The sequence below is a fragment of the Tympanuchus pallidicinctus genome, unplaced genomic scaffold (genome assembly GCF_026119805.1).
Source record: "Tympanuchus pallidicinctus isolate F22 unplaced genomic scaffold, pur_lepc_1.0 scaffold3, whole genome shotgun sequence".
In the NCBI taxonomy this organism is placed as follows: domain Eukaryota; kingdom Metazoa; phylum Chordata; class Aves; order Galliformes; family Phasianidae; genus Tympanuchus; species Tympanuchus pallidicinctus.
In genome coordinates this window covers 63,141,642-63,156,638 of record NW_026294747.1, presented here as the reverse complement: position 1 = coordinate 63,156,638, position 14,997 = coordinate 63,141,642, and the positions used below count along the sequence as shown (strand labels likewise).

Sequence of the window (14,997 nt, the reverse complement as noted above, 5' to 3'; positions counted from 1 at the left end):
AATACAGAAACATATCAGCAACTGGAAGGATCACTTGCACAGATTAAAATATTAAGCTCACAGATACTCTGTTAATCACAAATGTTCAGTTTCACCAGACAGCCACGCAGAAGGGTGCTTCCCATTCACTTCACATTTTCTTGTTGAAAATAGAAGATTCTATTACTGAAAAAGAGCCCTGGAGAGAATATTATTACAATATTGAATTCTGACAGCCTACTTAGCACCCTGCACATCTGCAAGCCGTGGTATTAAAACTCTTACAAAGGACTGCGAAACACCAGTTCTGTCCTCAAAACTGTCCTTCTTGAACAGAGAAATTAATGGCACTGAGGAATAAAGGTGACATTTTATCAGACAACTTCTTGCACTCTAAACCAAAAACTCACAACAGAGGTCTTTCCAAGAGCTGTAAGGTTACAGACATCTTGATTTATTGGAGGCTCTTTACAAAGGGTAAGACCAAAGGGCAGGAGAGCAAGGCATCATGCTTGAGGGTATGGAATGGGTCTCATTTTCTGTCTGTTTTGACAGTCAGAGGTGAAACCTGCCTACTACCACCCCTTTCAAACTGGCACAACCACAAATGCTCTCTACTGACCACAGCTGTGCACCACAACAACCCCATATGTTAGTGGTGTCCTGGGCACACAAGGCAAGCCATGGCCAGGTCTTTGTATTCCCAGTGAAAACTGCTCTTTTGAGGCAATCAGTCCCCATCAGTTCTAACACAGGGCTGTGCTCCTGCTGCCTGCCTGCCCAACAACTCAAAAGCCCGTAAAGCCAAAGGAGAGGCAGCAACAGATCATTAAGAGAAACAATCTATGGACAGCTGTTTCCATAGGAGCACGGAAACTGAGCAAGCATTTAAGCTAAACACACTAAATACCAAACCAGACAGCATTTCATTTGCAAGACAGATACATTGACTCATCTATTTTTTTCCACTTTTTCTTGAGTTTTGCTTGCTCAGAGGCTCCAGCAGACACTGCTGTTGGCTACTGCGACCATTATTTCATCCTTGTTGTCATGCAGCATATATCACACAGTCTATGTATCTGATATTTAACCAACAGTTCCCCTCTCTCACTCTCTGCTCCTTGGGATGACTGCTCACATTTTCATTGCTGTCTCACAGTTGGCATGCATGGCACTGAAGCTGTTCTCTACAAATGCCTTCTGTGTGTCTTCTAACACTTGCCCCATCCCTCCATCAGGGTTCACACAATACATTTTTAGGCAGCACTGAGTCCGAGCCCTTCCTAGCCTGCAGCTGAGGCCATATTTCCATCCAACCCTTCAACACCCACCAAGGAGCTGCTTGCAGCTGCTCTCCTCTTCACTACCTGCCATGCAGTGCTGCCAACCCCTGTGTAAAGTCATTTCTGAATATAAACTTAATCCTTCCAAAGGGTTCTAAAGAAGGGTTCAAACCCTTCTCAAGTTTATTGCAGAAACTGTCCCCTCACTCATTCCCACCGTGGCTCTCAACTCATGCAACAGCTTTCCATCTCCACTCGCTTTCATCTCAACTGATTGCCTCCCTTTTCATTCCCAGCCTGCCAGGATGATTCCCTGCTCTTCCTCTGCCCAATCTTTTCTCTGCTATCCTTTTTAATTAATACTTTCACTCTTCCTGTACCCTTCTGCAATTCCTTCCCCTTAGAGTAAGGGAAAGAAATCAGCAGTGCAAACAAGTCAGTCCCAATAAGACTAGAGAGCTTTAAATTCTGATAGCCATTGTGTGTGTTTCTAGATGACTTCAGAGAGCCATCCAGGTGTGAAAGGGAATTCTGCATCAAAAATTTACCTCACTGCTTAAATGCAAGCTCCAGGCTCATCCCAGGGACCTCTGGAACCAAGTCACTGGTGCTTTCTGCTGAAAGCTGGAAAGCAGCTTTATTCTTCTTACCCCAAGATGGAAGCAGATGTGGATACAAAATTCAGAGTTCAAGATTTTCAGCAAGCATTACACAACACTCAGAACCCAGGCACTTGAAACTTCCAGCACTTAAACTATTCAACTTCACCTCAAGAAAGCTATTTTTATCCAGTCCTTCTACCTTGAGTATCTGCTTTCCAGAAAGAGCCATCAATGAGTCATCAGCAGTACAGGATCAACTCAAAGCAATTAGCCCTGCCTTTTCCAGTTGATTTTCATTAAGGCAACATGGCAACAAGACAAAGGTCAGCGCCCCATGAGCCTCATTTGATTCCCCAGAAATCATGCAAAGTGTGAACTAAAGCAAACAAGATGGTGCAGAGCAATTACACGGATCAAAAGGTAAAATCTATGGAATCCCAACAGGAAACCAAGCACTTGAAATCACTAGAAACACTTCATTTCCAGAAGAAGTTGGTTAATCTAGTGCGAAGTTTTCAAAGTTACTCCTGAACGCCAAGAGTTGGGTGGACAACCAACTTACCAAATGAATTTATTCTCCTGAGTTTTAAGAAAAGGAGTTTTAGCTCGGGTTTACCAGAAGCTAAGTGGAACTCATCAATTTGTTGATCAACTCATGGCTGATTTCCATACGTTCTGCAGAGCATCAGTGACTTATTCCTATGTCTGCCCCATTAAGGACACATTCAGTGCCTAGTCAAGGTGCTGCAGGAGTGGGGAACCAGGAACTGGGTTTTGGAAGCACATCAAGGTGAGGTAAGCAGGAAGCACGCAGCTTACCTAACCAGCTGAAAAAGTGATGAAAGATAGCAATAAAAAAAAATCTCTTGAGGACCCGTATTTGCAATCAGTTGCTCTACTTCTGCTCATCCACAGAGTGCTGATGTAATTGCAGCAACCCAGTCACAGGTCTGCAGCTGAAAACTAGCAGGGAATCAGCAAAACAAGGATCTCCAGTACCTTACACACACCTGCCGAAAAATCAAACTGCTCTTTATCACATTTCCAATGACACGAGAACATTTTACATTCAATGTAAACTGAAACACTGTGCTATGATGCCTGCCCTCAACTGCCAGACCTGCCTCTCCAGTGCAGTTCACACATCCATCTATTCCCTCAGCATTCACGGAGTGGATAAAAGAAAGCTCTAAGTGGTTCTTGGGAGGGAATAAAACTGCGATTATTGCTGCAGAATTCATTTTGCAGGAGAAAGGAGAGATGAAGGCGTTACAGAAACATCAGGATAAAAAAAAAAATGCAAATGCAGGCTGAAAATGGGATAGAGGTGACCTAACTGTAAGAGAAAAATCTTTATGATGGTCTTCTAGATCTCTACAAGGACAAAAGAGGAACCTGCAGCACTTACCTGTATTCAGAATGCTACATCCTCTGCTGGAAATGCACAGCACCAACCTAGATGCATTTGGGTCCAACCCTGTCCTTTTTGAGGGGGCTCTGAAGCACAGTGCAGATCCAAAAAGGTCTTTCTTCCCTCTTTTCCCCTTCCAAACCAAAATAAACCCAATAAAACACAACCCTTCTTATTTTAGTGCTGCAAAAAAGGTTTCCTTAGTCACAACCAACTCTGATGCTGTGTTGTGAGCTGACAGGTGGAAATGTTCATTTTTAGGGAGGCCCAACATGAAGCAGACGTGCTAACTATGAATTATTTACACACGAAGCTTATTTGAAGTGGGAAATGCAAAAGACCACACTGGATGGTTGAAATGAACCAAATATGGATCTATGGGATCCTGGCTTTCCTTAGGGCAAAGCATTGGTAAGGAACTATGAAAGGTTGTGACTCTGCAGAGGACCTGTGAGCTGGCAGCAGTCACCTGGCTCCCTGCAGCCCCACATCACTCAGAGAACAAGGGCATGAGCTCACAGTTGTCCAAGCATATCACAATACATAGATGCTGACGTTTCAGGTATTAGTGGCATAACTTGCCAATAATTAACACCCTCAGCACTGAGAAAAACATTAAGTAGGAGTTCACATCTGAGTTTAGTTGAGATGGTAACAGTGCACTAAAAAAGTAATTTCCTGTTTTGTCTTTCTCATTTCCAAAGCACACTTTCTGCTTTCCATCTCAATCTCTGCTCCCTGGCTGACTCAGGAAGATAAGGAACTGCATTAATTTATGGGTCACTTTATGGTCAGTACTTTCCAGCTATACAGGGTTTTGACAGTGCAGGCACGTTGGGAAAGATTCTTCTTTCTTCCATTTTCCATTGGCTTTTACAGGTACATCAACCCAAAAAGGAAAGTCCAAGCAGGCATACTCCCCTTAGTGAGCAATACAGGCAGGCTGGTGATAATTGACAAGGAGTCAGTAGGTTATGTACTCAACAACTTCTTTGTCTCAGTCTTCACTGGCAACTGCTCTTCACACAGCCCTTGAGCAGAAGGGTGATAAGGTGAGGACTGGAGGAGCAATGTCCTTCCCACTATAAGCAAAAATCAGGTCTAGAGCCACCTGAGCAACCCAAACATCCATAAGTCTATGGGTGTTGATGAGATTCATCCCAGAGTCCTGAGGGATGTAGTCATCAAGCTGCTTTCAATGATGTCTGAAAAGCCATGGTGGTCAGGTGATGATCCTGGTGACTGAATCGTACAATCACAAAATGGCCAGGGTTGGAAGGGACCTCAAGGATCATCAAGCTCCAACTTCTCTGTCACAGGCAGGACCACCAACCTCCCCATTTAATACCAGACCAGGCTGCCCAGGGTCCCATCCAATCTGGCCTTGAACACCTCCAGGGTTGGACGGGGCATCCACAGCCTCTCTGGGCACCTCACACTCTCATAGTAAAGAGCTTTCCCCTGATACCCAACCTATATCTTCCCTCCTTCAACTTAAAACAGTCCCCCCTTGTCCCTGATATTATCTACCCTTTCAAAGAGTTGGAAAAAAAAAAAAGTTGACTGAAAGAATAGCAACATTACACTCATTTTTAAGAAGGGTAGAAAGAATGACCCACTACCAACTGGAACTACCAACTGGAACTACCAACTGGAACTACCAACTGGAACTACCAACTGGAACTACCAACTGGAACTACCAACTGGAACTACCAACTGGAACTACCAACTGGAACTACCAACTGGAACTACCAACTGGAACTACCAACTGGAACTACCAACTGGAACTACCAACTGGAACTACCAACTGGAACTACCAACTGGAACTACCAACTGGAACTACCAACTGGAACTACCAACTGGAACTACCAACCTGCCAGCCTCACCTCTGTGCCAGGAAAGATCATGGATCCTGGAAGCTGTGCTAAGGCACAGGGAAGAGAGGGAGGTGATAGGGGATAACCAGCATGGCTTCACCAAGGGCAAATCCTGCCTGAGGAATCTAATGGTCTTCTATGATGGTGCAACTGCATCGACAGACAGGGGAAGAGCCACTGATGTCACCTAGCTGGATGTCTTAGTTTCCCCTGCGATAGAGTTGTTTTCTTCAGGGTGTATGTTATGATGCTATGCTTTTTATTCTAGGAGTAAAACAATACTGGTAACACACCGATGCTTATAGCTGCTGCTAAGCAGTGCTGTGCAGAGCCAAGGTCATCCTCAGCAAAGGGCCCAGGGAGATGGAAGGGAACAGAATTAAGACATCTGACTTAAGCTGGCCAGAGAGGTATTCCATAGCAAATGACATCATGCAGAAGCAGTTTTGAAGGTGGTGGAAGTACATCTCTATGTCTCTTCCACTGCTTGGGGGCAAGCTGAGCATCACTGGTTACATACATTTATGTATGTATATTTGCCATAGTTATTATAGATTCTTTTCCTCTATCTTAGTAAATAATTTTATTTTATCTCAACCCATGAGTTCTACCTTGTGTTCTTTCTTTAATTCTCTCCCCTTTCCCACTGGGAAGGGAAGGAGGGAGTGAACGACTGTGTGGTGCTTCACCCCCGGCCATGTGGATTACAACTGGATCTAAGGAAGAAAGTTTATACAATAAGGGCAGTGAGGCACTGGTACAGGTTGCCCACAGAGGTGGTGGATGCTCCATAATGTAGGCACTCAAGGTCAGGCTGGATGGGTCTCTGAGCACCTGACAGAGCTGTGGGTGTCCCTGTGCACTGCAGGGAGGTTGGACCAGATGGCCTCTAAAAGTCTCTTCCCATCAAAACAATTCTATCATTCTGTAGTTTTCCCAGGGAAAGATTTTTATTTTTAAAATACTGAGACAGTTTTTGTTCTTATTAATTGCTTCAATAGATTGCTTCTTATTTTACAGGTCTCTTTTGGAACAGCATCTGGCCCTCCAGTTTGTTTCCAAGCACTGCAGAACTTTGTCAGCATAATGCAGTCTGAGTTTTATTGATTTTAGGAATTTGTCCCTAGAGATTACTGGTTACTAATTCCACGAGTAACATCTGATCGGAATTAAACAGCACTGAAAAAGGAAAATATCTACTAAAAATCCATCTCCCTCCAATTTCCATGGGATACCATATTTCTCATTGCCTTCCCAAGCTACTAAGAATGGCTACTATAAGCTGACACCAAGTAATAAGCAGCGTTGTGGTTCAAAACTGAGTGAGAGCTTCCTTTCCACAGGACAGCAGACCACAAGCAAAGCCTTGCATGACATTGGCAGTTAGAACTTCGCTGGGACCCAGACACAGCTTAAAATACTGCTCTTCCAAGCCACAGAAATTGCAAACAATCACCACTACATGAAGAGCAGAGATACTTCCATGCCACTGAGGAACAAAGAAGGAAATACAAATAAGCATCTAAATCTAGTTGGTGGATTTGGACTTCCTGAGCTGCAGAACAGCCTTCCCATTGGCAACAGGCAACTTCAGCAGCCACAAATAGCAACCACATTCCCTATATCTGTTTGTTATTCTTGTTAAGAGGGAGAACCTACAGCATCTGCCAAGCACCTGAGGGTTCTCAGGGGGGAATCTAGCATTTTCACGCAGACAGGAGAGACAAAGGGATGCAACAGGTAGCAGCATGGTAATGAGCACAGGATGTACAACAAGGAAGAATTCCTCTGTCAGCCAAAGGCAAGTTGCCTGCTTAAGCTTCTTTCATGGAGGTTCTCCACCTCAAACGGCTGCGCTATGCTTTACACAGCTCTTCTGACAGAACACCTCCTTGGGAACAGAGCTTAGCACTTCCCTTCCTTTAGCAGCCCTGGTGAAACCAGCACCAGCCATTCCCTCCATCCTGCAGCCTGCTGCCCAGCAAGCGCTCCCCCAGGCCAATGACAGCCAGGCTCCTCCTAAGCATCCTCCACCACCTCCTCCTCCTCTGTTTTCCGGTCACTGCTTCCCTTCAGAGAGCCCTCTTTACCACCCAGCAGCTGTGGCAGCTGCTAAAGCATCACTGCCAGTGATTACAGCAGGACAACGTCCAGGACCACTGGTCACCCCAGTTCTCATTACACCATCCATCATTTCACCCTCAAGTGTCTCAGTGCAGATGCTTGTGGTCACTTTACCTGCACTTTAAGTGACACCCTGTGGCTGAGAGGAAGAATTACGGGTGACCATTTCTTCAGTGCCATTCCAATGACACTCCCTGGAAGCCAGAGTCACATCTTGGCTACACTCTCCCCAGCAAGCTCTCAGACCTCACCCTCAAACAGCACAGCTAGGTGGAAGATGTCATGATGGAGAATAACCAAAGAAATCCCACATCCACGTGAGGGTCCCCACACTGATCTAACTGGGTGGGATTTTTTCCCTTCTCGGATGAGCTTTGTATCCCACTGTAATGCATTTGGTTCTTCCCCTTTCCAACATTCTCATGAGCTGTTGTCTCCTCCATTCCTCCCCCGGACCCAGAAGCACACAGAAGATTGTGCAAGCATTATCTGATTCCCAATTAGTGGGAATCATCTGTTTGCCAGCTGGAAGTAGCTGTTTAGACAACAGCTTGCTCAGGGAAGCAACAGAGAGGTGCAGTAGGCATCTTAGAGAACAAACATCCAAAAACCCAGTCTTTGCCACGGGGCTCAGGCTCTCTCATCCCACTGCAACAAGCCACTTCTCCAACCAACCCCAGGAGATGAGTGCTCTGCCCCAAGCTCAAGGTCAGGGCACAGCAAGGGTCAGGGCAAAGGAAAGACACCGACTACTGTGCATGGCATAGGTTTGAAACTGCAGCAGTAAGCTCTGGGAAATGTGTCAGATCTGCCCCAAAGATCGAGCCTAAGTTTCAGAGCATCCCACGTAGGCAAAAGAGGATTATAGCAAAGCCAGCTCATAGCTCGCTGGTGAAGAACAAAAATACTAATCATTGTTTAATTAGCTGCAGGAAAGGTCCCTCAAATGACTGAAGCAGCATTAGTAATTTTCTTATTTTACTACATGCAATTAACTTCTGTTCTACGCTCAATAAATATCACGCACTTCACAGGATGATAGTAGCAAGAAAGATGAGTTATTTTCATTTCTCCTTTTGTTTCCAACGCTCTATTTCCAACTACAAAAGCAGAGAGATCTTTTACTGCAAATTATGCCTCACAATGGAAAGGAGAAAAAAAAAAAAAGAGAAAAAAAAAAGTTGAGGAAAAAATGTAAAGCCTTCCCCATTGTGTGTGCACTGAAATCAAGAGCTTCCCACTGCTTTATTTGTGGAAGAACCCAACCTAAAGTAAGAAGAGAAAATGAACGAAGATGGTTGAAATTTTCATCTGGATACAACTCTACTGGAGTCAAGCTGACCTCATCAGCTGCAGACTCAGGCTCCTCAGAGAGAGTTTTATGAGCTTAAAAATATGTTTTATTCCCTCCTCCAGAATTCCAATTCCTGCTTTATTTTCCCTCTGCTGTGTTTTTTCCCATTTCTCATCCATCTCCTTCCTTTAACTTTCATGTTTTCTTGACTCCCTAACTGGCAAATACTGTTGGTCATCCCAGCATGACTGAAGACTTTCTTTTATTACCTTTCTGTGGTAAGTCCATAATTAAAACTGGCTACAAAACATCTTTTCTTGACCCAAATCTCCTCCAGTCGCTAAGGAGTCCAGTGGGGTAAAAGCCTTCCAGGCATCTAAGAAGGTGACAGGGCTCAGTAAGACTTCTGTAAGTCTGAAAACACACATGCATTGCCTAGCAAAAGGAGAAAGCTTTGTATGTGACTTTCGAAACCTCATCTCAGCAATGTGTTTTAAATATGCAAAGAGCCCTTTGGTCCAAATGGCAGCACACCAGCACTGTTCAGCATCTGCTGGCTGCCACTTGGACACTTCCTCTTGCCTCATCCTTCTCCCCAGCCCACATCTCCACTGCATCCAGCTGTGCCTCTAGGAACTGCCACTCATGCTGATAAGGCACTCTTAATGGACCTTTAATTTCCTTCTCTCCCTTAAGACGAAAAGCCACCAAAGCATAAATGGTCTCCATCTGTCACAAAGGGACTTGGCTTGCAAGGACGTAGCCTTCAGAAATCAAACCCTAATAATCACTCAGGAGAAGGTAAGCCGCGTGTATGTGATCAACAGAGCTGCTCAGGCTGGTAAAATACACAAGGTAGAACACAATGTGAAAGTGTTAATTGAGCCTCTAGGCCAGCCACTTATAGAAATGCATGTTTCTGTAATTACCAGGGTGAATCTTATCCACACAGTTTGAACAAGACTCTAAGACTGATGATTTCCAAGCAAGGCTCCTGTTTTATACGTAGGTTAAAACCAGTGCTCTGGTTTTAACGTTGAACAATAATTAATCAGAAAGAAAAGCAGCACAGGTTAGATCTTGTCAAAACAATGGCTGTTTAAGCTCTGAAAATTAGCTCTTCTGCTCCTTTAAAACTAATCCCTCGAACCCCTTTTAGAAGAGGAGCATGGAAAAGAAAGAGAGCTATTAATTCACTTCTTCACCCTTCCCTCATCACACAAAAGATTATAAGCGATGAGGCAACAAAGAGCTGTGGGATTTTTTCTTTCAGTGTGAAGCAATTCATGCCAACAGATATAGCTGTGACACCCATGCCAGTGGCTCACCCTCTCCCACGTCTGGCCACACAAACAGCAGCCCAGTTGCTAAGTCATCAGCCCTCCCCAAATGCTTCGCCACAGTGCATCCAGTTACAGGGCCAACAAGGAAAAGGTGGTGAGCACACCCCTGTAAAAGACAGCGAGGGACCAGAGCTCCATTAGGTGCTTACGTGCCTATTTCCAGCAGCAGAGTGTCTAGAGAAAATAAGCATGCTTTTTGCAATACCCAAAACATTCATCTGAAGTGCCTGTCTCAAAGAGCTTTCGTGTACTGAGAGAGATGGCTTAGAGACCTTTTATCCCACTCACCACAAAAGTAGCATGACCTCCTAATGCCAGTTCCCACGTGGGGTTCATTTCAGCTCAACAGACACCCAGCACAACACCCACACCTCCACTGCCAGCCCTTAAATGAGGCCTGGGAAGGGGTGAAGCCAGAGTCCACACTTGCTGGTCACTCAGATGCATTGCATGCACCTGAGCTCCCCTGGGCTGGCCCTGCCTACCCACCAGGTGCTCAATCACTGTTTCAAGCTGTGACTTAGCATTTCCACAGCTCAACCTTAATCTACAGACCAGAGGCTTGCAATGCTTCCACTTCTGGCTTGCTACCACCATCTGCCATGCTGAGCCAGCCTGGGGATCTGTCTCACCACAAAGCCCTTTCCACTGGGCTGGCTGCTTTAGCCAAACTCCAACCAGCTATCCATGGCTACCAGAGCCATCTCTTGCTATCTGATGGACGCTGGAATTTCCCATTACAAAAGGCAATTTGCAGTGATAGGAAAGAGCTGAAGTAGACATACTTTAGCCTGTGACACGCTCCAAATACTTACAACCACCTCTTCTGTGAGCTGTGAAAAAAGCCTCGTTATGCCCATCTGCTGAATTAATCAAGCTTGAGGATACCCTAATAAGTGAATTATTCTGTTTTCTAAAAGAGGAATAAGAGCTTCACGCTGTCAAAGCATAAACACATCTAGAGGGCAGCAATGATACTGTCATCTTTAGCTAAATATAGATCCTGAACAGAGACAAGTGCACAGCCACACACGGCACCAACATTTCCCCCTTGTTTTCTACTTTTTCCCTCTAGGTTTAACACAAAAGCTTCGCTGCCAAAAAGCAAAGCTCTAAGTGGATAGCATCATTTTCAGATGGCTGGCCAGACAACTTTCTGCCTATGCTCAACCATCGCACTACGGAGAAACCAGACGTTAATTTGTCAGCATGACTGTGTTTCTCAAATTAAGAAGGGAAAAAAAAACAAAAAGCCCAAAAAGTAACAAAGTGTCAGAGATGAGAAATACTCCCAGACTGACAGACTGTGTTTTATGAATCCAGCTGAAACTTATCTGAGTCACTCAGCAGTTCCCAGGGGACGCATAGAAACACAGACACACCAGCACATCGCCGCGGGAATTTTTTGCAGTTAGAATGGGAATATTTGATGAAAAGTAAGGCAAACAGGATTATATATATCTTTAATGCGCTACTTCTTACGTGGTATTTTTTGTGCTGGTACACTGCAGGGTGTTGGAGCATTCCACAAGCATCTGGTTGCTGAGTTAGAGTGATGGTCAAAACGTAACAGCTGACAAGATGGATACCAAGAGGTCCATCCAAAGCCTTCCATGAGTTGATGTGTGGTTCCGCCTTGAATTCCATGCACTACATGTATACAAAACTACACTACAAAAACTACAATAAGGCAGAGAAATGGAACTCTGAGTTCCAGGACTCAGGGAGGCTGGTTTGCCACGGAGAGGAGGATTGAGCATGACTGAGCCTGCTGTATGTTCTCCATACAGTTTGGGCACTTACATGTCTGGCTTTTCTGGTGTCTGGAATGCAAAATCTTTTATAAAGAGGAATTCTATGGGTCTGTGTCCTCAAGCTGATGAGCTGCTTATAGAAAACGGGTACAAAGTTTGAATCTCTGAGGTCTTAATTTCTTAAAAAGAAATCACCGAAACGGATCCAGAAGTTTTATATGCATTAGATTGAAAAATAAACTAACAGCCAGGTAAAACACAACTAACACTATGCTACAGCTCCTCAAAGGCAACAGCTTTCAAATACAGGATTCATGACAGTGCAACAAACAGCTGAATCACAAACCAGATCTGGATAAGCCCTTAGAAGAGGAAAGGCAATCCACGGTTGTTTTTCTATACTTGCCTGAATTGTCTCTCAGAACCAACTCAGTACAATGTTACGAACAACCAAATCTCCCTCTGCCTCACCAAAATGCAAAACAGAATGGGACAAACTACTTTCCTTGTCCAAGGCAGAAATCTCACGCCACTCCAAGCCATCCCCTGACCAAGTCTTGACTTTGCAGCTGGGTTATTCACCTCTGAAATCTCAAGCTTCATGTCTCTGTTTTGTTTTAATCAGTTCTCTGTGTTTATTTTCTTACCAGCACACATAGTTCAGGCTTTGAGGACACTGAGTCCTTCTACAAATGGACAGCTAGTCATCCCACTAATATGGTGAAACCATGCAAGTAAAAAGAATCAGATCATAGAATCATAGAACCATTAAGGTTAGCAAAGACCTCCAGGACCATCCAGTCCAACCACCCACCTATCACCAATATTTCCCACTACACCATGTCCCCCAGTACAACATCTAAATGTTTCTCGAACACTTGGCCTCCCCAAATTATAGGCATATTCTCCATGTACTAACAGTCTATTCCTTCAAACCACAGAAGAAGTCGTACCTCCCTGTTCAATCTGAGCTTGCTGCCCCACTGCTTTTCCAAGCTGTAACCACCAAGGACTATTCCCAGCGAGCTGCTGACTGTACAAATTGACTCAAACCTCAGGATAGCCCTTCTGCTCCTCTTCTGTGACACAACTTGGAAGAGCTGCCCAAATGGAGGAGTATAAGATCCTTGCAAGCTAAAGTGTAGCTTAGTTCTCTGTTCCAAGCTCTACACACTGCTGCACCTGGGCACCAGCACAGCACGCACTGTGAGCCCGACCTGCAGACATGCATTTTCTTATCACAAATACTCACATTTTATACTGAAAGAGAAAAATGTCCATTTTCCCAGGCTGTGACAAAGAAATTATTACTGCCATTCAAAAGAAGAAACACCCAAAACAACCAACCACACAAAAAAAACCCAACCTCATCAGTATTTCTGCAATTCAAATTAACATGCCACTGCTTTAAGAATGTATTTGAGGAGATGTATGCCACTGTAAGATGAGAATAGCCATCAATGGAGAGACCAGAGAAGAACCTTACATCAGCACGGCGATGAACTACTGAAGGCATTAACACAGTTCATCAAAATACACTGGGGTATTTAAGATTTTTTTAATCCACGCACAGGAAAAACATTTAAATTCTCTCCAGTGTATTTATGACATAAATAAGAAATCAGCAGGGTTGTTTTTTTTTTTTTTCCCCTTTATTCTTTCTTTTTGGAGGAACAAAAATAATCCAGTGGAAATACTGACATCCTCTGCCAAAGAAATGGAAACAGAAAAAAAATACTGCTACTTCTTCCGAGCACCTTTGCTCTGCTTGCTCTTTCAGGGTACATTCTGATATGCTCGCTCTTGTTCAATCTGTCCTTAATTCTCAGAATGGGGGTGGGTTTTTTTGTCTCAACCAAGACTGGAAATGTTTGCCATATTTACCATAATCACAGACAGCATAACCCAGCCCATTCCCATCTATCTTACTGCAAAGCAGACAGGTCAGAGAACCAGAACGTGGGACGATCCCGCAGCCGTAACTCTCTTACTTTGCTTAAAGGCAATAATGATGGATCCCTAAGAACACATCTGGAAAGATGCTTTCTTTTGCACAGCACGTGCACAGAACTTTTGTTTAGTTGTCTGACCCGGGGAAAGAGGAAAGTCACTTTCTACAAGTTAAAAAATAAGGTGTGAGATGAGAGGGTCATTGCTAGCACCATGAAAGCAACACTACCTGAACATCAGATTAACACCTGAACAACAGTTAGGAATGGAACACAGAATGAAATGCTCCCAGCTAAAGGCGCCCAGAGTAGCTGGAAAATGAAGTGAGAAACAAGTAGGAGAGACGTATTTGGAAGTAATGCATGAAAACCTCTTAATGAAAGGTCCAAACAATATTGACAGATAAGGGAAAGGAAATGAGTGCCTGGGTCCGACAGCCTGAATAATGCATTCTCAGTGAGTCATCGCGACTGTTTACCCCTAAGACTGAAGCATCAGTTCCAAGAGATTATAAGGAGCCCCCGTATTCCCCTGCTCTGACTTTCATCTGCCTTGTAGCACCCTCTCCCCTTTCTCTTGCAGCACTGATGCAGCCACCCCGGACTTAAAAGAGGACGTGAAGTTACTGAACAGATCCCAGAGCCTTCTGCTCATCAGACAGACCTTCCAGCCCTGTTTGTCCCCATTCACAGAAACAGTCTCTCCAAGGGGAAGCCCTTTCAAAATACAATTGTTTGGACTTAACACCTTGCAAGCCAGAGGATCTTTAGTTACCCAAACGGCTGAAGCACTGCAACATTACTACAGGCATACAGCCATACATATCTGCATATAAACACACTGACAGCCAGCACAATACATTCTCCTTGAATTGATGGGGGCATTTTTACCCAGTCTGCCCAAACACGATTAACCAAAAAAGAATCAGCGTCCAAAAGTCAGAACTTCTGAGAAATCTGCATCATTCCAGGCAGGAATTTTGAGCATACAGGCTGGAATGTGGAGGAAATGTTAATTCCCAGGGAAACACGCATTTCTTTTTTTCTTTTTTTCTTTTTTTCATGGGAGAAATAATTTGGATGTCCCCAGGTGATTTCTCAACATCAGATGTGCCAGAGAAGGAAAGGAGTTTGCACTTACTTGTGGTGTTGTATTTGATCCCATTGAAGAACTCCGGGCAGGGTCTCTCCACCAGTTTCCCCGCCGAGGCTCTGGGCCAGCAGGTCCCGATCTGATCCGTGGTGGCATTACAGTACAGACCTTCAGAGTGAGAAAAAGAGACAGAAAGGGAGAAAGGAGCAGCTGAGAAAGCACACAAAAGCAACACACTGCATCACAAAGCAAACCCAATCTTAGCACTCGTCGAGCTTTTCGGAGCCC

At 44.4% G+C, this 14,997-nt stretch overlaps 1 protein-coding gene across 6 annotated transcripts in view; it reads right to left on the bottom strand.

Annotated features, from left to right (window-relative positions):
- CRHR2 (corticotropin releasing hormone receptor 2) overlaps positions 1–14,997 on the bottom strand; it is a 129,388-nt gene that overhangs the window by 77,220 nt on the left and 37,171 nt on the right. For 5 of the 6 annotated variants that reach the window (XM_052693684.1, XM_052693688.1, XM_052693686.1 and 2 more), the window contains one exon: positions 14,758–14,877. The exons of the other annotated variant lie outside the window; for it this stretch is intronic. In XM_052693684.1, coding sequence (XP_052549644.1) covers positions 14,758–14,877 — 120 coding nt within the window. The remainder of the gene's footprint in view (positions 1–14,757; positions 14,878–14,997) is intronic. 6 annotated transcript variants of the gene reach the window in all.